The 25,005-nt window shown below is 47.7% G+C and overlaps 1 protein-coding gene and 1 pseudogene across 7 annotated transcripts in view; one reads left to right on the forward strand and one right to left on the reverse strand.

Annotated features, from left to right (window-relative positions):
* Nucleotides 1–6,145: 6,145 nt before the first annotated feature.
* Nucleotides 6,146–25,005, forward strand: part of GRIPAP1 (GRIP1 associated protein 1) — a 28,654-nt gene continuing 9,794 nt past the window's right edge. For 3 of the 7 annotated variants that reach the window (XM_012471631.3, XM_012471633.3, XM_012471627.2), the window contains exons 1-16: nt 6,159–6,224; nt 8,847–8,913; nt 9,052–9,113; nt 10,147–10,173; nt 10,977–11,084; nt 16,055–16,205; nt 18,234–18,418; nt 18,612–18,659; nt 19,343–19,374; nt 19,464–19,511; nt 19,636–19,735; nt 21,155–21,232; nt 21,459–21,551; nt 23,044–23,178; nt 24,236–24,331; nt 24,675–24,887. In XM_012471631.3, coding sequence (XP_012327054.1) covers nt 6,183–6,224; nt 8,847–8,913; nt 9,052–9,113; nt 10,147–10,173; nt 10,977–11,084; nt 16,055–16,205; nt 18,234–18,418; nt 18,612–18,659; nt 19,343–19,374; nt 19,464–19,511; nt 19,636–19,735; nt 21,155–21,232; nt 21,459–21,551; nt 23,044–23,178; nt 24,236–24,331; nt 24,675–24,887 — 1,485 coding nt within the window. In that variant the 5' untranslated portion in view covers nt 6,159–6,182. Of the gene's footprint in view, nt 6,225–8,846; nt 8,914–9,051; nt 9,114–10,146; nt 10,174–10,976; nt 11,085–16,054; nt 16,206–18,233; nt 18,419–18,611; nt 18,660–19,342; nt 19,375–19,463; nt 19,512–19,635; nt 19,736–21,154; nt 21,233–21,458; nt 21,552–23,043; nt 23,179–24,235; nt 24,332–24,674; nt 24,888–25,005 lie in introns of all 7 variants that reach the window. The other 4 variants (XM_012471634.2, XM_012471630.2, XM_012471632.2 and 1 more) reach the window with 3 other exon arrangements.
* Nucleotides 13,023–13,109, reverse strand: LOC135269996 (small nucleolar RNA SNORA40; annotated as a pseudogene).

Genomic DNA, 25,005 nt, shown 5'->3' on the forward strand with positions numbered 1-25,005 from the left:
CCAAAAATACAAAAATTATCCGGGCATCGTGGCACATGCCGTTAGTCCCAGCTACTGGGGAAGCTGAGGCAGGAAAATCACTCGAACCCAGGAGGCGGAGGTTGTGGTGAGCCGAGATTGTACCACTCCACTCCAGCCTGGGTGACAGAGTGAAACTCTGTCTCTAAACAAACAAACAACAAAAATATCTGATAAATAGTTCATCGTTATTACTTTCCTTTTCTTTTTATTTTTTAATTAAAAAAAAAAATTAAGATGGTTTCACCATGTTGGTCAGGCTGCTCTTGAACTCCCGACCTCAGGTGATCCACCCACCTTGGCCTCCAAAGTGCTTGGATTACAGGCGTGAGCCACCACGCCCAGCCTATGTTCTTTTTTTTTTTTTTTTTTTTTGAGACAGAGTTTCGCTCTTGTTACCCAGACTGGAGTGCAATGGCGCGATCTCGGCTCACCACAACCTCTGCCTCCTGGGTTCAGGCAATTCTCCTGCCTCAGCCTCCTGAGTAGCTGGGATTACAGGCACGTGCCACCATGCCCAGCTAATTTTTTGTATTAGTAGAGACAGGGTTTCACCATGTTGACCAGGATGGTCTCGATCTCTTGACCTCGTGATCCACCCGCCTCGGCCTCCCAAAGTGCTGGGATTACAGGCTTGAGCCACCGCGCCCGGCCAAGCCTATGTTCTTTTTATTAAAAGAACTATTTTGTGGCCAGGAGCCGTGGCTCACACCTGTAATCAGCACTTTGCGAGGCCGAGGAGGGCGGACACCTGGGGTCAGGAAGTCAGGAGACTAACCTGACCAATATGGAGAAACCCTGTCTCTACTGAAAATACAAAATTAGCCGGGCTTGGTGGCACATGCCTGTAATCCCAGCTACTCGGGAGGCTGAGGCAGGAGAATTGCTTGAACCTAGGAGCCGGAGGTTTCAGTGAGCAGAGATCCAGCCATTGCACTCAAGCCTGGGTGACTAGATCAAAACTTCATCTCAAAAAAAACCCCGATTTTGTACTACTTATCTTTCCCCAAATTTGTCTGGAAACCTGGCACATAATTGTCTACTGTTTATAATTATTGATTTTGGGTTTCACCATGTTGGTCAGGTTAGTCTCGAACTCCTGACCCCAGATGATCCACCCGTCTCAGTCTCCCAAAGTGCTGGGATTACAGGCATGAGCCACCTTGCCTGGCCTAGTTTTTGTATTTTTAGCAGAGACGGGGTTTCTCCATGTTGGCCAGCCTGGTCTGAAACTCCTGACTTCAAGCGATCCACTCACCTCTGCCTCCCAAAGTGCTGGGATTACTGGTGTGAGACACTGCACCTGGCCTGTAATTATTGATTTTTAAATTTTTGATTGTGTAAATTGTTATACACACCTATTTTCTTGTTACATGTCAAAATCCATATGGATCTACTCTTCTATTTACTGTAATTAAATACTGTATTAATGAAAAATAAATATTTCAAATTTATACTTAAAAACTGTTTAGAGCTTGGCGCGGTGGTTCACGCCTGTAATCTTAGCACTTTGGGAGCCTGAGGCTGGTAGATCATGAGGTCAGGAGTTTGAGACCAGCCTGGCCAACATGGTGAAACCCCATCTGTACTAAAGATACAAAAAATTAGCTGGGCGTGGTGGTGGACGCCTGTAATCCTAGCTACTTGGGAGGCTGAGGCAGAAGAATTGCTTGAATCCAGAGGCAGAGGTTGCAATGAGCCGAGATCACACCATTTCACTCCAGCCTGGGCGACAGGGCAAGACTCCATCTCAAAAATACTTTAGACAAAGTATGACATATGACACGTGCACATGCAGTCCCAGCACTCGGGAGGCTGAGGCGGGAGGATCACCTGAATCCAGGAGATTGAAGTTTTAGTGAGCCATGTTTGTGCCACTGCACTCCAGCCTGGGCAGTGGAGCAACAAAGCAAGATACTATCTCAAAAAACAAAAAGCTGGAATGGCTATACTCAGACAAAATAGACTTTAAAAATGGTGATGTTACCAAACATAAAGGGACGTGTCATAACAATAAAAAGATGAATTCATCAGGAAGGCATAACATCATAAATGTGTAAGACATCTAATAACAGGATTTCACAATACATGACACAAACCCCAACAGAAACATAGGGAGAAATAGACAAGTCTACAATCATGACTGGAGATTTTAACATCCTGTGCCCAGCAGTTGATGGAACTACTAAACAAAGCATTCTGGAGATTTCTACTTTATTTTCTTTCTTTTTTCTTTTTTTCTTGAAACTGAGTCTTGCTCTGTCAACTCAGGCTGGAGTGCAATGGCGCAATCTCCGCTCACCACAATCTCTGCCTCCTGGCTTCAAACTATTCTCCAGCCTCAGCCTCCAGAGTAGCTGGGATTACAGGTGTGCGCCACCACGCCCGGCTAATTTTTTTTGTTGTTGTATTTTTAGTAGAGACGGGGTTTCACCATGTCGGCGAGGCTGGTCTCGAACTCCTGACCTCGTGATCTGCCCACCTTGGCCTCCCAAAGTGCTGGGATTACAGGTGTGAGCCACCATGCCCCGCCTAACTTTCAACCAAGAAGGAACAATGGGGATAGAATTTAACCTCCCGCCTCAAACAAATAAAAATCCAGACGAATAAAATGGAACAACATATCTCAAGATAGTAGACATCAGGTTAGCCATGTGTGGTGGATAATTTGGAAGCCTCAGCTATCTGGAAGGCTGAGATGGGAGGATTGCTTGAGCCCAGGAGGTCAAGACTGCAGTGATCCATGATTGCACCACTGCACTCCAGCCTGGATGAGAATGAGACCCTGTCTCAAAAAAAAAAAAAAAAAAGATATTGGACATCAGACAATGAAGGACAGTGATCCCTGAGAGATGGGAAACAACAAAGGTAAGCATGATGGTTGCCCAGTTTACTGCCTGGAGATGGAGAGGGCCAACTCAGGATGAACCCTGAAAATACACTAAGTGAAATATGCCAGACACAGGACAAATATTGAATGATTCCACTTATATGTGGTATTTAGAATAGGCAAATTACTAGAGACAGAAAGTGGAATAGAGATTACCAGGGTCTTGGGGGTCAGGGAGAATGGGGAGTTATTGCTTAATGGGTACAGTTTCTGCCTGGGATGATGAAAAAGTTCTGGAAATAGACAGTGGTGCTTGTTATACAACATTGTGAATGTACTTAATGCTCCTGAGTTGTACATTTACAGATCGCAAAAATGATAAATTTTATGTCATGCAAATTTTACTACAATTTTAATAAAGGATAAAGGATAATAATATAAACAAATTTGTGCCAATAATTCTCACAACAAATTCCTTGCAAAACACAAATACCAATGCCCATTCAGGAAGAAATAGATAACTTGAATAGCCCTATATATATATTAAATAAATTGAATTTGTAGTAAAACATATTCCCATGAAGGAAATTCCAGGCCCAGATAGCTTTCTTGGGGAATTCTACCATATATATATATATATATATATATATGAAATAAATAATATCAATTCTGCACAAACTCTTCCAGAAAAGAGGAGGGGATACTTTCCAACTTCTTTTATAAAACTAGCAATTACTCTGATACAAAACCAGAGAAAGTCATTTAAAAAAGAAAACTATATGTAACTATCCTTCATGAACACAGGTGCAAAAGTTCTTAACATTTTAGTAAATTTTGTTGTCGCAAGCAGTTAATTCGAGGACATGCAAAAAAGAAGAAAAAAACAGAAAAAAGAGTTTTGTTGTTGCTTTTTTTTTTTTTTTTCTGAGAAGGAGTCTCACTCTATGGCCAGGCTGGAGTGCAGTGGCTTGATCTTGGCTCACTACAACCTCTGCCTCCCAGGTTCAAGCCATTCTCCTGCCTCAGCCTCCCGAGTAGCTAGGACTACAGGCTCGTGCCAACACACCCAGCTTATTTCTGTATTTTTAGTAGAGACGGGGTTTCACCTTGTTGGCTAGAATGGTCTCGATCTCTTGACCTCATGATCTGTCCACCTCGGCCTCCCAAAGTGCTGGGATTACAGGTGTAAGCCACCTTGCCCAGCTCATTTTAGTAAATAAAATCCAACAATATATACAAAAGAAAATACAGGCCAGGCGCGGTGGCTCACGCCTATAATCCCAGCACTTTGGGAAGCTGAGGCGGGCAAATCACCTGAGATCAGGAGTTTGTGACCAACCTGACCAACATGGAGAAACCCTGTCTCTTCTAAAAATACAAAAATAGCCAGGCGTGGTGATGCATATCTGTAATCCCAGCTACTCGGGAGGCAGACGCAGAAGAATCGCTTGAACGTGGGAGGCGGAGGTTGCAGTGAGCCAAAATTGCGCTATTGCACTCCAGCCTAGGCAGCAAGAGTGAAACTCCGTCTCAAAAAAAAGAAAAAAAAAAAAAAAGAAAAAGAAAAGAGAATGGATAAACAAATTGTGGTCTATTCATACGTTGAATTTGTTTTGTTTTGGTTTGTTTTTGAAACAGAGTTTTCCCTCTGTCACTCAGACTGGAGTGCAGTGGGGAGATCTCGGCTCACTGCAACCTCCACTGTCGGAGTTCAAGCGATTCTTCTGCCTCAGACTCCTGAGTAGCTGGGATTACAGGCGTGTACCACCACTCCTGAATAATTTTTTTATTTTTAGTAGAGATGTGGCTTCACTATGCTGGCCAGGCTGGTCTTGAACTCCTGACCTCAGGTGATCCACCAGTCTCGGCCTCCTAAAGTGCTGGGATTATAGGCGTGAGCCACTGAGCCTGCTTGGCTCATACTATGGAATTTTACTCATCGATAAAAATTAAAAAAAAATACTTACACACAAAACAACTTGGATGAATCTCAAAAGCATTATGCTGAGTGAAAAAAAGCCAGACAGAAAAGAATACATCCTCTCTCATTCTATTTGCATGAAACTGCAAGACAAATATAATCCAGGTAAGAGGAAGCCAATCACTGGTTACCTGGGGTAGTGGGTGGGGTTTGGGATAGGGTACAAAGGAACCAATGCTCCCTATCTTGCTTGTGATGGTGGTTACGAGGTTGTATACGTTAGTCAAAGCTCACTAAATTGTACCCTTAAAATTTGTGCATTTATACATATAGACAGATTGATAGTGTTATTTTTTAATAAAGTTAATTAAATCAAGAAAGGAAAAAAGGAGTCCTGGCTGTTTCTTTGTGTGCGTGTGTGTGTAGACAGAGTCTCGCTCTACCCCCTGGCTGGAGTGTAGTGGCGCGATCTCACTTCACTGCAACCTCCGCCTGGCAGGTTCAAGCAATTCTGTCTCAGCCTTCGGAGTAGCTGGGATTACAGGCGCCCGCCACCACGCCCAGTTAATTTTTGTATTTTTAGTGGAGATAGGGTTTCGCCTTGTTGGCCAGGCTGATCTCGAACTCCTAGATCTCAAAGTGATCCGCCTGTCTCGGACTCTAAAGGGCTTGGATTACAGACGTGAGCCACCGCGCCCGGCCTTGGCTAGCTACACTGAGATACCATTTCTTATCTCAGATCGGTGAGGATTATAGTGGATTCTAATACTTAATTGAATGATCCTGATGTTTCACCACCCTGGTTTTTGTTTTGTTTTAATGAAGCTTTTTCGTTTGATTCACTGTCATTCTTTCCACTCCGCTATTTTTAATTTATTGGTGGCTAAGTCCTTTACCTAATGTGACGTACAGCGTCATGATAACAAAATCAGTGTCGAATCTTAAAAAAAAAAAAAAACCCAAAGCCTTTACAAGAGGTGGGATTCCCCTTTGGGGTCGCCCGGAGGAGGGCGGGAACAACACCAGAGCTAAGCTTCCGCTTTCATTTCTATGATTATTAAGTTACCCATTCTCATTAAAGGAGTAACGCGGAAGGGTTATTTTCTGTCGGCAAAGACTTCCCTAGCGACGAGTCCACTCATGAGACGGGGATGTCATAATGTCGTACCAAAATGGGTGGCCTAGAAGAGTCCAAAAGCAAATTAGATGACCTACATTGTGGTATAACGTTATATTACAATTCACCTGACCCGTCGGTTTCGTTCTTTTCTCTGCGTCTCCAAAACGCTGTCCTTCGGAATTACGTTCTACCCCCTCCATTCCTAGCCAGTGGTTTGGTCCGACCTTAATACTGACAGGAGGCACGAGCTGCGTCTGCGCAGAAAGCTGGCGGGGGGGGGTGGGGGGAGGAACATGGCGCAAGCTCTGTCTGAGGAGGAGTTTCAGCGGATGCAGGTGCCGCTCGCAGTGGGAAAGACCACCCGGCTAGGCGACCGGGGGCGGGGTAGAGAGAGGTCGCGCCACCAGCTCTGAGAAGGGGTTGGTTGGGATGGACTCTGGGTTTAGGGGGTGGGTCTGGAGAAGGTAAACTGAGGCTCGGAGTGGTGAGACTATTGGATTCCGAGATATTCTGGGGCTTTGAAGGTTGGACTCTGTTAGCATTGTGGGCGGGAGAGAGCGCCCTTGAGTAGGCGGTACCTTATTCAGACCTGGAGGGGACGAGACTTTTGGGCTCGTGCAGGGGACACCGTCGGCGTGTGATGATAATGGGCTTTGAAGGAAAGAGATCCTTAGAAGGCGAAACCATTTTGTCTGGAGAGGAAGGAAGCGGGTGTTGGGTCGTTTGCGTCATGGTGGGGGGAGCCCTTGAGAGGGCAGAACCATTAGTGGGTGGGAGGTGGCAGTTGTTGTCATTGCTCCTGGGAGGTGGAGATCCTATGCCATTGGTGGTTGGTAGTGCATCCTAAGAGGGGGCGGCACCATTGGATGATTAAGGGTGATCCCATTAGGCCTGGGGTGAAGAAGTCCATGAATGGGTAATACCATTAATCCCATTAATTGGGGGAAGGACTAGAGGAGGTAAAAGAGTGATACCTTGCACTACAAGGAGGGGAGATCACTGGGCTTTGGGGAGGTACCTCCACTTGATTCTTTTGAGGTGACTCTGAGATGCAATGAAAGGCCATAGCATTGCACTATGAATGAGCCCTTGTCAAGAGGGTTCCTCACTGGGGAACTCTGAACAGGGTCCTGCGTGGGGAGGGGAGGAACTCTGAGGGAGGACAGGTAATCCCATTGGTCCTTGAATGAGGGAAACCGGCTGTCCCTGTGTGAGGGACACTGAGAATGGAAGGGTGAGTTGATTGGCCCATGAATAGGGAAGACCACTGTCATCTGAAGGGGATTCTAAGTCATTCTAAGAGTCATCCAACTGGCCCACCCAAGGCCTTGTAGAGGTGTACTCTGAAGGGTGTAGGGCCATTCCTGTTGGATCATGACTGGGGAGCTCTTGAGGGGAGTAGGGGTACCCTTGAATGAGGAACATTGATCGCACTGGGCCATGTATTAGGGAGAACTACTAGGCTTTGTTGGGAAAGGAGTCTCAAGGGATACAAAGGATATTCCAATTGGACCAGGACTTGGAGAGACAGATCACTGGGTCCTCGGGAGGACAGGAGCAGAAAAGATTCTATGAAGGCCAACCCCTCTGACCTTGAGCAGACTACCAGAGGATAGGGAGTGGAGGCTGGTACTGTGGCAGGGAGGGAAAAATCCTGGTAGGGGAAGGAATGGTGAGTTCCTTACTGGGAAGGAACCAGCCTCAGGGCCCTACAGGGGTGATAGGGAGGAGGATGCTGTTTGGAATGGCCCACACTTCACTTTCCCTTAATTTTTTTTTTTTTTTTTGAGACGGAGTCTCGCTTTGTCACCCAGGCTGGAGTGCAGTGGCACAATCTCAGCTCAATGCAACTTCCACCTCCCAGATTCAAGCAATTCTACTATCTCAGCCTCCCAAGTAGCTGGGATTACAGGCGCGTATCACCATGCCCGGCCAATTTATTTGTATTTTTTAGTAGAGACAGGGTTTCACCATGTTGGCCAGGATGGTCTTGAACTCCTGACCTCAAGTGGTCTGCCCACTTCGGCCTCCGAAAGTGCTGAGATTACAGGTGTGAGCCACTGTGCCCAGCACTTTCCCTTAATTCTTTTTTTTTTTTTTTTTTTGAAATGGAGTCTCACTCTGTTACCCAGGCTGGAGTGCAGTGGTGCAATCTCAGCTCACTGCAACCTCTGCCTCCTGGGTTCAGGCGATTCTCCTGCCTCAGCCTCCCAAGTAGCTGTAACTCCAGGTGCGTGCTACCACACCTGGCTAATTTTTTATGTTTTTAGTAGAGATAGGGTTTCACCATATTGGCTAGTCTGGTCTTGAACTCCTGACCTCGTGATCCACCCACCTTGGCCTCCCAAAGTGCTGGGATTACAGGCGTGAGCCACTGCACCCAGCTCTCCCTTAATTCTTGAAGGGGGCCTGGATGTATTTTGAGAGACTTGGAGGCCGGGGAGGGACCCTGGAAAGTCCCCGGAGTCAATGAAAGTTGGACAGGAGAATACTAGACCCTCTTCCCTTGGGAAAGAGGGAGGAAGACAGGCCTCTATCCACTGCCTTCAGGGACTTCCAAGTCTAGCCAGGAAGGTGGACAATCCCCCTGATAGTGTGTGTTCAGTATGTGGAGAGGTCAGCCAGGAACTTTATCCTGTGGGCATGGAGAGCCAGGGAACTCACACAAGCAAGAACCTAACTGGGGCAGTGCTCTAGGATCGCCTGAGTGCAGTGTGGATTGTAGTGTGAGATGGAGGTGGGAGCCTGGCTGGGGTTATAAGTGGAGCTGGAAAAGGTGGGCCAGGGTCTGAGGGCCTGGAAGCTCACTTTGCGTGCAGGACATACAGGTCTTAAGGAGTAGCTAAAGAGACATATGGAGGGCATAAGGTCTGTGGGGCTTAGGAGCTTGGTTCCCTCATGGTGAGGGTAGGGGTGCTTTCCTGACCAAGTCTTTTCCCTTCCTGCTTCCCACAAAGGCTCAGCTCCTGGAACTCCGGACAAACAACTACCAGCTTTCAGATGAACTACGCAAGAATGGTGTTGGTGAGCCAAGAGGGCCTTATTAGATGGGGGTGGCTTTGGGGCATGGAGTCTGAGGTTTTCCCTCAGAGACCTGGCAGGAAGCCCTTTCAGTTCCTTGCCACTGGCTGAGGCTGAGATGCCCTGCTTTCCCAACACCAGAACTTGCCAGTCTTCGACAGAAGGTCGCCTACTTGGATAAGGAGTTCAGCAAAGCTCAGAAGGTACCTCCCTCCACCCACTCATCCACCTACCCATCCACCCTTGCCTCTACCTATCTGACTCATCCCTCCAGTGAGCAGCTGCAGTGAACCAGATCTAATGTTGCATGCTGTTTTCATGTAGTCATTTAAAGAATTCTCATGGAATTCTCTTTAGTTTGCTAATTTCATCTAATCCTGCTTAATTTATTAATTTTAATTTACTTTTAATTCATTTCTAATTTCAGTTACTCATTCTCATTCACTGACTTTTAATTAAATATTCAAATCTATCAGTAAATCTGCCTCGAATCTGCCTCCTGTCCTCCACTCACACTCCTGGCTTGTGCTCCTACTTCCCATCCCTGTCCTGGTCTAGTTGGGAAAGTGACAGCAAACTCACCTCTCAGATCCTCTAAAGATGAGAGATGAGATAGAATATAACCTATTGTGGCCCCTCAAGACATTCAAGGTTCTCCTTTGTCACTGCTCTGTCCCCATACCTCGCACAATATTAATACATAATATGTGCTCAATAAATATTTGTTAAATGAACGAATACAGAATGCAGAAAATCTGGCAGTCAGGAAGCTGTGCTTCTCTTTGGTAGGATGCTGATTCCCCTAAGCTGGCAATGCTCTTGGCTGCCTAGCAGGGGAGTGACAGTTTCCACACTGTGTGGGAGAGACCCACAGAGACAAGTATGGACAGATGTAGCAATGAAGCCACAGTTTCTGAGCCTGGAGATCCAGCCCGCAAATGGTTAAATACCATCTCCGCCATCCCCCTACCAGCCTCAAGAGCTTCCAAGAAAGGATGATTTCTGTGTGCTGGGTCCCCAGGGCAGGACTTGCATTCATTCACTCACTTGCGCACTCATCCCATCATTCCTTTGGGCTCCAAATTGTCACACACGCTCTGTGGTTGAAGATGCTCCCATCCTGCAACCTCTATCATCATTGTCCTCCCAAAACGCTTGGCACGATTGTCTCCATACCCTAGTAAAGTGGTCCGTCTCTGTTCACTTTAGCTCTCTTCCCACCCACCCCCACTTTAGGCACTGAGCAAGAGCAAGAAAGCTCAGGTAAGGGGATCCCTGGTGGGTGAGTGTGACTGGAAGACTGTGTCTTGGTGGGCTATCTGTGTATGCTGAGCTTTTCTTGTACTGGCCTTTCTTTCTCTGTGTGCCCTTATGTCTGCTACTACCTCACTGCCATGTGTTGCTGTATCTGTCCTTGTTTCCCTGTATTTGTCTCTAACTCTGTGTCTCTTTCCTTCTCTCTTTCTCTCTCTATCCTTTTCTCTGCATCTCTTTCTGTCTCTGTCTCTGTCTTCTTGTTCCTCTCTCTGACCCGTTTCTCTTCCCAATCTTCTCTTTGTCTCTCCCCCATCTGTCTCTGTGATTTCTCTTTTTTCTGCTTTCTCTCTCTGACTCTTTGTTTCTCCCCCACCATTCCTCTCTCTTCCTAACTCATTTATTTCCCTGACCCCTCCTTCTCTTCTCCCTGTTCTGTTCTTTCCCTGTTAATTTCTGTTTGTTCCTCTCTCTATCTTTTTCACTCTCTCCCTCCCAATCCCTCTCCCCTTTTCTCTCTCTCCCCCCGTTTCCCCATCTCTACCTCCTCGCTCCCCTATCATTATCTTCTCGTCTTTTCCTCTGCTCTCTTCCTCCCCGTACTCCCTTTTCTCTACCTTCCCATGTCTTTTTCTCTCCATCCCTGTCTCTCATTTTATCCCTCCCTGTGTCTCTCTCTCTCCTATCTCACCTCATTCTCTGTACGCTGTGTCCTCCCCCACCCATGTCATTTTCTCCCTCTCTGTTTCTTTTCCCTACCTCCCCATCCTTCCTGCCCTTGCTGGAGTCCTGGCCCTTGTCTGCCACTGCAGGAAGTTGAGGTACTGCTGAGTGAAAATGAGATGCTGCAGGCAAAGCTGCACAGCCAGGAGGAGGACTTCCGTTTGCAGAACAGCACGCTAATGGCCGAGTTCAGCAAGGTGCTGGTGTCTGGGATAGTCAAAGGGGAAATGAGGGGTAGGGTCCATCTGGGCTGAAACCTAACATCAGCAGAGTGATTGGACAGGGTCTGGCCCTGGAGCACTGTCCGTGGTGCTGAAACAGGTCCTGGATTGCTGCTGGGGGGCAGTAATTTGACAGATGGAGCCACTCACTGTGCTGGGATTAGAAGGCTCTGAGCCCTGAGGTCAGCTGGTTCCTGGCTAAGTCACTCCTTTTATTTGAGCTTCAAGTCTCCATGTGTATAACGTGGGGTTGATGCTATGGAGCTCCAAGGTATTGGGGCGGGCGGGGGGGGGGGGCGGGCGGTTAGGTAAAGTTCTTATGCTTAATATAGAATGGAAAAGTGTTTGAGCTTCTTCCCTTTTCTCTTCCTTTTCTTCATCTGACATAAGCCTGAGGTTCTACCTCTTCCAGATAATTCATCCTGGATCTACTAATTATGTCTCTCCACTGATTTTAGTGTCCTGACTGTTTCTAAATCTACTGGGCAGTTGTAGGCATTGTCTTTTGTTCCCTCATCTATCTTCTGTAAACAGTTAATTGTTTATGTTGGCCAGGCGTGGTGGCTCATGCCTGTAATCCCAGTACTTTGGGAGGCTGAGGCGGGCGAATCACAAGGTCAGGAGTTCAAGACCAGCCTGGCTAACATAGTGAAACCCCATCTCTACTAAAAAATAAAAAAATAAAAATTCTCCAGGCATGGTGGCATGTGCCTGTAATCCCAGCTACTCGGAAGGCTAAAGCAGGAGAATCGCATGAACCTGGGAGGTGGAGGTTGCAGTGAGCCGAGATAGCACCACTGCACTCCAGCTTGGGGAACAGAGTGAGACTTCATCTAAAAAAAAAATTGTCTATGTTTTTAGTATGTTTTAAGGAAAAAAGTCTCATGGCAGCAAACATGGTATTTCTAAGGCTCCATCTGAGAATATAGTGCCTATGACCTTAAAAATACAAAACCGAGGCTGGGCGTAGTGGCTCATGCCTGTATTAATCCCAGCAGTCTGGGAGGCTGAGGCGGGCAGATCACAAGGTCAAGAGATCAAGACCATCCTGGCCAACATGGTGAAACCCTATCTCTATTAAAAATACAAAAATTAGCTGGGCATGGTGGCGCACACCTATAGTCCCAACTACTCAGGAGGCTGAGGCAGGAGAATCGCTTGAACCCAGGAGGCAGAGGTTGCAGTGAGCCGAGATCATGCCACTACACTCCAGCCTGGCGATGGAGCAAGACTCTGTCTCAAAAAAAAAAACGCAAAACCTGAAAATAACCTTTAAGCAGGTACAATACCAGGAGAGACATTTGAGCAAGTAGTGGTTACCAGCAGGACTCTGGAACCAGAAGGCCTAGATTAAAATCTTGGCTCTATGTTTTACTAACTGTAATCTTGAGCAAGACACTTAACTTGCCTGGTTCTTGGTTCCCAAATGTCAAATAGAAGTCATGATAATAACAGTACCTGCCTCTTTATAGGGATTTTGTGAGGATTAAATGAATAAATGTATGTAAATCACTTAGAACAGAGCCTTGCATATAGTATCAGCTATGGAAGCATTAGCTATAATATTATCCTTCTATTAACTCATCTTCCCTCTAAAATATTTGACTTTTTAAAAGTTTTTTTTTCTGCAACATTTATTTTTTAAAGGAATGGATTTTGAGAGAAAACAACGTGGTACAGAAGTATGGAATAGAAAGTAAACACAAATGTAGGCTATTTTGCTAATTGTTTTATAACCACAACAAACTAGTTCAGAGAATCCCCTGTACAAAACACATAGGTTCAAACATCAAGGTGTTCCCTTAGCAAGGCTGAAAATTTCAGTCTCTGGTATTTGAAATTTAGGCTGCAGTCCTTGTTTTTGGGTGGATCACTGGGTGTGTGGCACAGTCCATGCTTTTTTTTTTTTTTAACAATATCCCTTCTTATATATCAAAACTCATACTGAACAATGAGTTCTGGGTTGCGAAAGAGGATTTATATTTTGCACCTATCCATGCTTTTTTTTTTTTTTTTTAAATGAGACAGAGTCTCACTCTGTTACCCAGGCTGGAGTACAATGGCCTGATCTCAGCTCACTGCAACCTCTACCTCTGCCTCCCAGGTTCAAGTGATTCTCCTGCCTCAGCCTCCCGAGTAGCTGGGATTACAGGCACATACCACCATGCCCAGCTAATTTTTATAATTTTAGTAGAGACAGGGTTTCACCATGTTGGCCAGGCTGGTCTCAAACTCCTGACCTCAGGTGATCTGCCTGCCTCAGCCTCCCAAAGTGCTGGGATTACAGGTGTAAGCCACCGCGCCTGGCATACTTTTTAAAAGTTTTATATCCAACCTGTGGCCCTCCTCTGCCTTAGCCTCTACCACCTCTTGTCTGCTGTTTCTACAGCTGCCTCCCTGGTCTCTTCACTTCTAGTTTCTTCTACTTAGTTCACACCACAGAGGCTATTCTGACCAGCAGATCTTATGACATCACTCCTTTACATAATACATTCCAGTGCCCCCTGTCCTGCCCCTAGTTCAGAGCCCCTGGTATTCACATAACTGCTGGTCTCACCAACTGACTCCTCATTGCTTCCTGCCTCCAGCCTCCATGGTATCATGATTCTTGCAGAGTGAGGCAGGGGCAGACATTCTTCCATAAATCCAGCTTGTTTCCCTGCACCTGTCCTGGGCTGGCACTGGAGCAGTTGTAGGGACTTCCTACATACTCCCCTTCCTCCTCTCACTCCTCCCAGGAACTGGAAGTGCTTGCAGAGAGACCTATGTTAAACCTGCCACTACCCCTTATTCACCACGACATTTCAGCTCAATTGTTCCTTCAACAAATAGTTACTGAGTACCCAGCACATGCTCTATTTTCTGGAAATCCAGTTGTAAGCAGCACAGAATGATCTCCACTCTTGGATAGCTTACATTCTGGAGGTGGGATGGGGAGAAAGATAACAGTAAACAAATAATACTAGTAGTGATAGCTGACATTTATATGGTGTTCTGTGTGCCGAGTCCTGTTTGAAGTACTCTACATGATTCACTCATTTAATCTTTGAAACAAGCCTATGAGATATTATTAGTGTCCCTATTTGACAGATGAGGAAAACTGAGTTCCATGGAGATTAAGTAATTTGTCACACAGCTAGTAAATGACAGAGTAGAGATTCACATTCAAGCAGTTTGGTTTCAGAATCTGTGCTTATAACCCTATGTTACAAAAGAAAATTGTGATTAGTACTAGGTAAGAAAGAAATGAACAGAGTGCTGTGACAGAGAGTATTGGAATTTTCTGTGTTGAGAGATACTACTTTAAAGGCAACATCTGAGCAGAGCACTGAAGGATGCAAAGAACCCAGTTATGTGAATAACTGGATAAAAGAATTGGTGTTCTGGGTAGAAAATATTGCACGCAGGCTGGATGTAGTGGCTCATGCCTATAATTCCAGCACTTTGGGAGGCCAAGGCAGGTGGATCATCTGAGGTCAGGAGTTTGAGACCAGCTTGGCCAACATGGTGAAATCTCGTCTCTACTAAGAATACAAAAATTAGCCAGACATGTTGGCACATGCCTCTAGTCCCAGCTACTCAGGAGGCTGAGGCAGGAGAGTTGCTTGAACCCGGGAGGCGGAGGTTGCAGTGAGCTGAAATTACACCACTGTACTCCGGCCTGGGTGACAGAGCGAGACTCCATCTCAAAAAAAGAAAATATTGCAGACAATAAAATAAACATTCTCTGTAGGCCTCGATATTCTCATCTGAAAGGGGGACAAGGGATTTTTTTCAGGACTGCTTTGAGAAGTATACTTTAGCAGGAGTTGGGCAGGGGGCTGGCTTAGTTTTATTGGCATTGTATGCCTCTCCAAGGCTAATGGCTGGCAGTGCAGGAGCTGTCATCAGTTGTTGGCCCTGGAAATGCCCTGCAAGTTCTTTGTGGTGCCTAGGATGAGAGGGAGCTGTCTCTAGGCCTAGGATCTAGGACACAGAGCCCTCCACAGAAGAGGGGTGGCAGTAAGGCTGTCTGTAGCACTGACAACTTCCAGAGGAGCCTGAGGTCTTGGATTGCATCTCTGAGGTTGGAAGTAGGAAGGGGAAAATTGTTCTTGGTGTCCTTATGCTTGGTATGTTCTTGGTATCCTCTGACTCTGCCACTTAAAAGGGGTATGGACTAGGCGTGGTGGCTCACGCCTGTAATCCCAAGACTTTGGGAGGCTGAGGCGGGCAGATTATGAGGTCAGGAGATTGAAACTGTCCTGGCTAACATGGTGAAACCCCGTATCTACTAAAAAAATACAAAAAATTAGCCAGGTGTGGTGGCAAGGGTCTGTAGTCCCAGCTACTAGGGAGGCTGAGGCAGGAGAATCTCTTGAACCCAGGAGGCAAAGGTTGCAGGGAGCCAAGATGGCACCACTGCACTCCAGCCTGGGTGACAGAGCAAGACTCTGTCTCAAAAACAAAAAAAGGGCCGGGCGCGGTGGCTCAAGCCTGTAATCCCAGCACTTTGGGAGGCCGAGGCGCGTGGATCACGAGGTCAAGAGATCGAGACCACCCTGGTCAACATGGTGAAACCCCGTCTCTACTAATGCAAAAAATTAGCTGGGCATGGTGGTGCGTGCCTGTAATCCCAGCTACTCAGGAGGCTGAGGCAGGAGAATTGCCTGAACCCAGGAGGCGGAGGTTGCGTTGAGCCGAGATCGCGCCATTGCACTCCAGCCTGGGTAACGAGCGAAACTCCGTCTCAAAAAAAAAAAAAAACAAAAAAAGATGCGTGAATTTGAAATTGTTTAACATCTCTGTGCCCCAATGTCCTTATTTGTAAAGTGAGAGGGCACCTACATCATAGGGTCATGATGGGAATTAAGTGAATTGTAAAGTGCATGGACAAATGCTATGTAGGTTTCAGCAAATACTGTTCTGATTCTCTGCTTTTTTGCCCCTTTTCTTCCTCTGTTCAGCTCTGTAGCCAGATGGAACAGCTGGAGCGAGAGAACCAGCAACTGAAGGAGGGGGCTGCAGGAGCAGGGGTTGCCCAAGCTGGGCCCATCGTGGACGGGGAGCTGCTGAGGCTACAGGCTGAAAACACAGCCTTGCAAAAGAATGTGGCAGGTACATAGAGGCCCTCCTGGCGATGTGGAGACCCTGGGGCTTGAGTAGGGCAAGGAAGGCTGTCATCCTCTCAGGGTAGGGAGAAGAGCTTCAGAGTTAGGGTTGGCCCATGCACTTTGTGGCTTTGAACAAGCCATTTTGCCTCTCTGAGCCAAAGTCTTGTCATCTACACAGTGCACGTAGTGATGTCTTGTCACCCAGAAGATTGTAGTAGAGATAAAAGGTGGTATCATTCTGCATTAGTTCAGTGTCTACTACCTAGCAAATGTTACAGATTAGCAGCTTGAATGTCAAAAAGGAGATATTTGCTAAGTGGAGAAAGTGAATGGAGTGTTGGGAAAATTCTGAGCCAGATTGTAAGTGGGGTTTGGGATGAAAGCTGTAAGAAAGCTTGATAGAGTGTGGGAGCATGTGGTGTGTGGACCTTTTGAGAGCAGCTGGGACTTCGTTGGTGGTAGGAGCTGGTTCCATGACCAGGAGGGAGACTTAATAGAATGTGGGTGGGAATTGGGAGGCTCTAAGAGGGATTCAGCTGTAAGTCGAGGGTGGCACATGGTGGACATGGTCTTAAAAGATTATGGGTGGGGCTTGAAGGATTGAGAATGGGGTTTGTGAATCTAGCTTGGGCTAATTTAATAGTAAACAGGATCTTAGTGGTTGGTAGGGCTTAAAAGATTTGTAAGAGGCTGGGCACAGTGGCTCATACCTGTAATCCCAGCACTCTATGAGGCCGAGGCAGAAGGATCTCGAGGCTAGGAGTTCAAGACCAGTCTAGGCAATATAGCAGGACCTTACCTGTACTAAAAATTAAAAAAATTGACCGGGCCCAGTGGCTCACACCTGTAATCCCAGCACTTTGGGAGGCTGAGGCGGTTGGATCACCTGAGGTTGGTTGTTTGAGACCAGCCTAACCAACATGGAGAAACCCTGTATCTACTAAAAATACAAAAGTACCCGGGCATGGTGGCGCATGCCTGTAATCCCAACTACTCTAGAGGCTGAGGCAGGAGAATCGCTTAAACCTGGGAGGCAGAGGTTGCAGTGAGCCGAGATCACGCCATTGCACTCGTCTGGGCAACAAGAGTAAAACTCCGTCTCAAAAAAATAATAAAACTTTAAAAATTAGGCCAGGCGTGGTGGCTCATACCTGTAATCCTAGCATTTGAGAGGCTGAGGTAGGCAGATCACCTGAGGTCAGGAGTTCAAGACCAGCCCAGCCAACATGGTGAAACCCTGTTTCTATTAAAAATAGAATAATTAGCCAGGTGTGGTGGCACATGCCTGTGATTCCAGCTACTTGGGAAGCTGAGGCAGGAGACTTGCTTGAACCCAGGAGGCAGAGGTTGCAGTGAGCAGAGTTTGCACCACTGTACTGCAGCCTAGGTGACAGAGGGAGACTCTGTCTCATAAATAAATAAATAAATAGTAAAATTTAAAAATCAGCTGGGCATGGTGGTGTGCACTTGTAGTCCCAGCTACTTGGGAGGCTGAGATGGGAGGATCGCATGAGCCCAGGACTTGGAGGCTGCAGTGAGCTGTGATTGCACCACTGCACACCAGCCTGGGCAATAGAGCAAGACTGTCTAGGGAAAAAGATTTTTTGGGGGAGACTGAGGTGGGAGGATTGCTTGAGCTCAGGAGTTCAAGACCAGCCTCAGCAATGTAGCGAGACCTTGTCTCTACAAAACAATAAAAAAATTAGCCCAGCGTGGTGGCACATACCTGTGGTCCCAGCTACTTGGGAGGGTGAGGTGGGAGAATCACTTGAGCCCAGGAGGTCAAGGCTACAGTGAACCGTGATCACTCTACTGCACTCCAGCCTGGGTGACAGAGCAAGTCTCTGTCAAAAAAAAAAAAAATTATAAGAGGTGTAGCTAGGGCTGAACCTTCGTCTTTTAGGCATGTGGTCACTTGGCACAGGGTCTCTGCCACCTGAGGGGTTGAATGCCAGTTCTCCCTCTATTCGAGGTATGGCAAGGAACTTCAGAGACCACCTCATCCATCATGTATTCCTATTCTACTTACCAGCCCTGCAGGAACGTTATGGGAAAGAAGCTGGGAAGTCCTCAGCTGTCAGTGAGGGCCAGGGGGACTCCCCAGGGGGCCCTGCCCCCACCATCCCGGCCCCCATGCCACTGGCAGAGGTGGAGCTGAAATGGGAAATGGAGAAAGAGGAGAAGAGATTGCTCTGGGAGCAGCTACAAGGCTTAGAGGTGAATCTGGGTCTGTTGGAGCTGGGATGCCAGAGGCAGGGTGGATGTTCTACCTCTGCCTATGGTCCCACAGAGATGTCTGTGACATCGCCATCTTGTGGGCTGATGGGGTAAGGGAAGCAGAAGGGCAGGGGAAGACCTCTCCCCTGTCCTTGCTGACAACAACCCTCCCATTCCTCATCCTTCCCTACAGAGCTCAAAGCAAGCCGAAACATCCAGGCTGCAGGAAGAACTTGCTAAGGTGGGGCTGCTTGGCTCTTTCCCATTCTACTCCCAATCTGCTGGACTCTCCCATTCCACTCTCAATCTGACAGGGCAGAAGGGGCATTGCACCCCATCAAAGCCTCAGTTTCATCATTTGTGAAATGGAGAGACTCACACCTATGTCTCAAAGTTACTTTCAATATGGAATGGGCTAATGTGGTCCCACTATATCTTGTGCATGACAGGTTTCATCCCATCCATCTCCCCTCAACTTTGCCCATTCACTCACTCATTCATTCATGCAAGCATTTACAGACTCCTGGCTCTTATCTTAGGACCTGGAGACCCAGTGATGAGGCAGCCAGTCATGATCCCACTTTCCAGGCCTCCCAGCCTAGCCATTCTATAACATGGCCATTGGCCACTATTTTGGGAGCATAAATGCTAGGCTTTGGAGCCTGAAGGATCTGGCTGGAGATAATAATTGTTGTTGCTGACCAGCTAGGCAACCAAATTACTTAATCTTTCTGAGACTCAGTTTCCTCATTTGTAAAACTGGTACTACTCACTTCTCATGGCTACTTTGAGAATTCCACAAGATAACATAAGTAAATCCTGGTTTCCAAAAAGGACTTAATAAGAAGTGTCTGTATTTATTAAGTTTATATTTGTCTTTATATTGTTCTCAGTGTTATCTCTTGTCTGTACTCCTCTCCCCAGCTCTCGGAGAAACTGAAAAAGAAACAAGAAAGGTAAATTTCTTTTTCCCAGGGGTATTGAGGGCCAAGGGAGGAATTGACTTATGGAACCGACCCATCTATATCTGTCTTTCTGTGCCTAGTTTTTGCCGTCTGCAGACAGAAAAAGAGACGCTATTTAATGACAGCAGGTAACTGCCAGATTTGCGGGCATTGGTGGACAATGGGGACAGTGGCCAGTGAAGACTACAGGGGCAGAGCTAGGAGACTGGGCCTCAAGCCATGCCCAACGCACCCCCTCCCCATCATCCCTAGGAACAAGATTGAGGAATTACAACAACGGAAGGAAGCTGATCTCAAAGCTCAGTTGGCTCGAACTCAGAAGCTACAGCAGGAACTTGAAGCTGCCAATCAGGTGATGGGGGCTGAGTTCTGAGATCCCTGGGGTAGGGGCCAGGACTGGGAGTCTGGAGAGGTCTGAGGTCCATGAAGGCTGGTTGAGGAGTCTGAGATTTCCTGTGTCAGAAATCGGTGCTAGGCCCCCTGGCTAGGAGCTATGAAAATGGGAACTGGAGAGACCTAGGAATCGTTATAGGAGTATTCATGAATGTAAGATCTCTGGGGGCTAAGGACAGGGGGCTGTGTGCTATAAGTTTGTATAAATCTGAAACTCCTGGAGGTTTGAGACCACAGTCTGGATAAATCTGTGGTCACTGGGGCCTAGGACCAGGCATTGTGGTAAGTCAGAACTCTCTAGGCGCTGGGTGACTTTGAGACCTTTAGGGGCTGGAATGTCAGTAAATTTGGGACTCCCAAGGGGTGAGGACATGGCTGGGTAGATATATGACTTTCAAGGGTGAGACAGTTGGGGCTGAAGGCTGAGTGCATTTGAGACCCTCAGGATCTGGGCACTGGTTTGGGCCTAAGACCACCTAGGAAGTGGGATCATATGGGCTAGGTGGCCCTATGATTCTTGGGGGCTGTGAACAAAAAGCTGGTCAGTCTGAGACCTCCAGGCGCTGGAGCAAAAGTCTAGGTGGGTCTGAGGCTCCTGAGGACTGGGGACTGGATGACTAAAGCCTCTGGATTTCCTTCTAGAAAAGGTGAGTCTGAGGTTCCTTGGAATGGAGGATATGGTGGCTTGTGGTTCTGAAGTCCCTAGAATTTGGGAACATGGGATCTGAGACAGGAGTCTGGATAAAGCTGAGACCCACCCCCACCCCCAGGAACTGGTGGTTAGCTGGGTCTGAAGATCCCAAGAGACTAGGGAGCAGAGTGACAGGTGAAAGGGTCAGTCTGAGAGTTCACCAGGACCTGGAAACTAGGAGGTTGTGAGTTTGAGACCTCTAGGATCTGGGACTGTGAGTTTGGGTGGATCTCACTTGGGAGGTAGGGATGTGGGAGATGAGTGTGTCTGAAACCCCTGGTGGTTGAGATTGGGAGACTGGATGAAGCTGTCATCCTTGTGTGCTGACTACATCTGAGATCCATGGGGCTGACTGTGTCAGAATCCTGGGGCTCCCAAGCTTGAATCTGGGTGAGTATGAGATCTCTTATGGATGGGAGCTGAGTGAGTTTGAACCGTGCAGGAGCTAGGGCCAGGAGCCTAGGTGTGTCTGAGATCTTGGAGGCTGGGATAGAGGGATTGACTCTGTCCGAGGCCCTGAGGGTAGTGACCTGGAGTCTGGGTGAACTTGAGATCCCTGCCGGCTGGGTAGTCTGAGACCCACAGGTGCTGGGAACATGCTGTTGGGTGGTCAAAGAGGGAGTCTGTATGGTTATTTGTACACTAGGGGAGGCTGACGTGTAAAATGGGCTCCCCTGGTCTCCACAGAGCTTGGCAGAGCTGAGAGATCAGCGGCAGGGGGAGCGCCTGGAACATGCGGCAGCTTTGCGGGCCCTACAAGATCAGGTATGCTGTACTGGGTGGGCTCAGGGAGATGGGGTTCAGGATGGGGCAGCCTGAGTGGGTACTACATAGACAGGCAAGGTCCCAGGGGTGCTGCTTCCCCCAAACCTTCGTGTGTGTGTGTGTGTGTGTGTGTGTGTGTGTGTGTGTGTGTGTCCTTTCTTAGCCGTGGGTAGGTCCTGTCCCCCTGTTTTGGACCCGCTCTCACCTGCTTTGGGCGTGGGACCAGGTATCCATCCAGAGTGCAGATGCACAGGAACAAGTGGAAGGGCTTTTGGCCGAGAACAATGCCTTGAGGACTAGCCTGGCTGCCCTGGAGCAGGTAAAGGATGCCTGGGGGCCCTTTTGGATCCCTCTCTGGTTCCCCCATTTCCATCTGCTTCTGGTCCACAGGAGGGTAGGGTGGTCTGGCCCCATGCTGTTCTCCTGTCTTTGTTTCTGTTGCTCCTTTTTGTTGGCGTCTAGCCCTTTTCTCTCTGGCCATCCATCCCTACTTTTTTGTTTTAACTTTAAAAAATTTTATTGGCCAAGCATGGTGGTTCATGCCTATAATCCCAGCACTTTGGGAGGTGGAGATGGGCAGATCATCTGAGGTCAGGAGTTCGAGACCAGCCTGGCCAACATGGCGAAAAAGTTAGGCCAGGCGCGGTGGCTCACGCATGTAATCCTAGCACTTTGGGAGGCCAAGGCGGGCAGATCACAAGGTCAGGAATTCGAGACCAACCTGGCCAAAATGGTAAAACCCCATCTCTACTAAAAATACAAAAAAATTAGCCAGGCATGGTAGCGCATGCCTGTAATCCCAGCTATTCGGGAGGCTGAGGCAGGAGAATTGCTTAAACCTGGGAGGTGGAGGTTGCAGTAAGCCGAGATTGAGCCACTGCACTCCAGCCTGGGTGACAGAGCGAGAGTCCATCTCAAAAAAAATACAAAAATTAGCTGAGTGTGGTGGTGCCTGTAATCTAAGCTACTTGGGAGGCTGAGGTAGGAGAATCGCTTGAACCTGGGAGGCGGAGGCTGCAGTGAGCCGAGATGGCACACTGCATTCCAGCCTGGGCGACAGAGCAAAACTCTGTCTCAAAAAGAAAAAAAAAAAATTATTTTGTAGAGGCAGGGTCTCACTATGTTGCTCAGACTGGCTCAAACTTCTAGACCCAAGCTATCTTCCCACCTTGGCCTCCCAAAGTGCTAGGATTACAGGCGTGAGCCACGGTGCCCAGCCTATCTGCCTTTCTTGCATTCTAGCTTCTCTCTAGTAAAGTGCATGACGTGCATTAATCGTAAGTGTACACCCAGTGATTCCTCTCTTCCTTTCTCTCTCTCTCTCCCTCCCTCTGTCGCTGTCTCTCTTTACTCTCTCTCTTTCTCTCCCCACTGCTGCCATAGCCAACACCCGGATCAAGGAATAAAGCACTTTTAGTACCCCAGAAAGTCCCCTTTACCCCTTCACAGTCAGTGCTTCCCCAGAAGTAACTATTATTCTGATCTCTAGCAACAAAGATTCATTTTGCTTGTTCTTTAACTTCATATAAATGGAATCAGCTGCTCTTTGTCTCTGACTTCTTTCTGGCAGCATTATGTAAGTTTATCCATGTGCAGCACAGGTCTGTTCTCTTATTGTTGTGTGATATTCCATTGGATGGAATACCACATTTATCCATTCTCTTCATTGTTTTTCTGTTTGAAATTTCCTCTCTCTTCCTGGTTCTCTTCCCACCTCCCTCCCTGTTTCCCTGGATCTGGGAGGCTCATACCCTGTGCCTGGCCCCTGGGGTCCCTTTCACTCTACTTCTCATCACCACTGCTTTCTCCAGATCCAAACAGCAAAGACCCAAGAACTGAATGTGCTCCGGGAACAGACCACTGGGCTGGCAGGTGAGTTGCAGCAGCGGCAGGCTGAGTACGAGGACCTTATGGGACAGAAAGATGACCTCAACTCCCAGCTCCAGGTAACACCTTTGGCTCTGGCCTGTCTCCTCCTAGCTCCCTAAGTAATGGCCCAGTGAAGTCCTCAATAAGGTGGAATAGGAAGGCTAGAATTAGGAGGATGTAGGTTACAGTCTGGCTCCTTAACTTATTAGTACCTATGTGTCCTGGGACAAGTCATTTCACTTCTCTGAAACTGAGCCTCTTCAGTTAGTTAGGATATCCATTCTTTTTTTTTTAAGACATAGTCTTGCTCTGTCGCCCAGGCTGGAGTGCAGTGGCGTGATCTCAGTTCACTGTAATCTCCACCTCCCGGGTTCGAGTGATTTTCCTGGCTCAGCCTCCCAAGTAGCTGGGATTACAGGCGCCTGCCACCATGCCCTGCTAATTTTGTATTTTTAGTAGAGATGGAGTTTCACCATTGTTGGTCAGGCTGATCTCGAACTCCTGACCTCAGGTGATCCACCTGCCTCAGCCTCCCAAAGGATATCCATTCTGATTCCATAATAGAAACAAAAATAATAGTGGATTAAATAAGATAGAAATTTAGTTCTCTCTTGTTAAAAGTCCAGGTAGGTTGTTCAGGGATGGAGTGATGGCTTTCCAATTATCAGTGACCCAGGTCCTTTCTCCATTGCTGTTCCTCTACCTTCAACATAAGACTTTTATCTTGGCATCTAAGACGGTTGCTGAAGCTCCCCAGCCATCATGTTTGCATTCTATTGGGAAGGAAGGAGGAAAGGAGGCAGGGAAGAGCGTGCCCCTTTCCTTTAAGAGCATAACCTAAATTACACTCACCGTATACAGGAATAAATCACATGGCCACACCTAACTGTGAGGGAGGAGGGGAAATATCTGCTAGACAACTGTATGCCCAACTATAAATTTTATTGCTAAGGAAGTAAGGGAAAATGAATACTGGGGAGCAAGTAGCAGTCTCTGCTATATTTCCTATCCAGAAATTTAGATCACAATACCAACTTTACCAGGGAGAAGGGAGATGGTCTATTAGATGGTCCTGTGTGACTAGCACCTGCCGGGTGCTCTTTATCAAACTCATCCCCTTCGTGTCTGCATTAGGAGTCATTACGGGCCAATAGTCGGCTGCTGGAACAACTTCAAGAAATAGGGCAGGCGAAGGAGCAGTTGACCCAGGAACTACAGGAGGCTCGGAAGGTAGGGTAACATGAAGGTTTAGTGGGGAGGATGAGGGGTAGGAATTGGCTCAGTCGATGAGCCATGGGAGGATGGGGGGAGGTGATATAGCCAAAATATGTGGGGATAAGAGGGAAAGGAAAATTGACTGGTTTGTGGTTGACCAGTTTCTTGGCCAAATCCATGAGAGTGGGAGGGGAAAGAAAGAAGTGACCAGTTCCATAAGGGTGGGTGAGTACCTTAGCTAGTTCAATGGGGATGGGAGGGAGTGGAGTTTGGCTAGTTCCTTGGGCATGGGAAGAGGATGGGAGGCCTTTTTTTGGTGTTATGGAAGGAAGTTGACTGCCATCCTCCTGGCCCCCAGAGTGCTGAGAAGCGGAAGGCCATGCTGGATGAGCTGGCAATGGAGACGCTGCAAGAGAAGTCCCAGCACAAGGAAGAGCTGGGAGCAGTCCGTCTACGGCATGAGAAGGAGGTACTGGGGGTGCGTGCCCGCTATGAACGTGAGCTCCGAGAGCTGCATGAAGACAAGAAGCGTCAGGAGGAGGAACTCCGTGGGCAGATCCGGGAGGAGAAGGTGGGTGGGTAGATGACAATGCCCTTCCTCCTCTGAAACCACAGCTTTGCTGATAGGCCAGTGTGTGGCGTGTATGAGGTGCCTACTCCTCCGCCTGCCTGGCCCATGACAGTCTGTC

This window comes from Aotus nancymaae, unplaced genomic scaffold (assembly GCF_030222135.1).
Source record: "Aotus nancymaae isolate 86718 unplaced genomic scaffold, 86718_ANA_hifiasm-v0.15.2.pri h1tg000058l, whole genome shotgun sequence".
Classification (NCBI taxonomy): Eukaryota; Metazoa; Chordata; class Mammalia; order Primates; family Aotidae; genus Aotus; species Aotus nancymaae.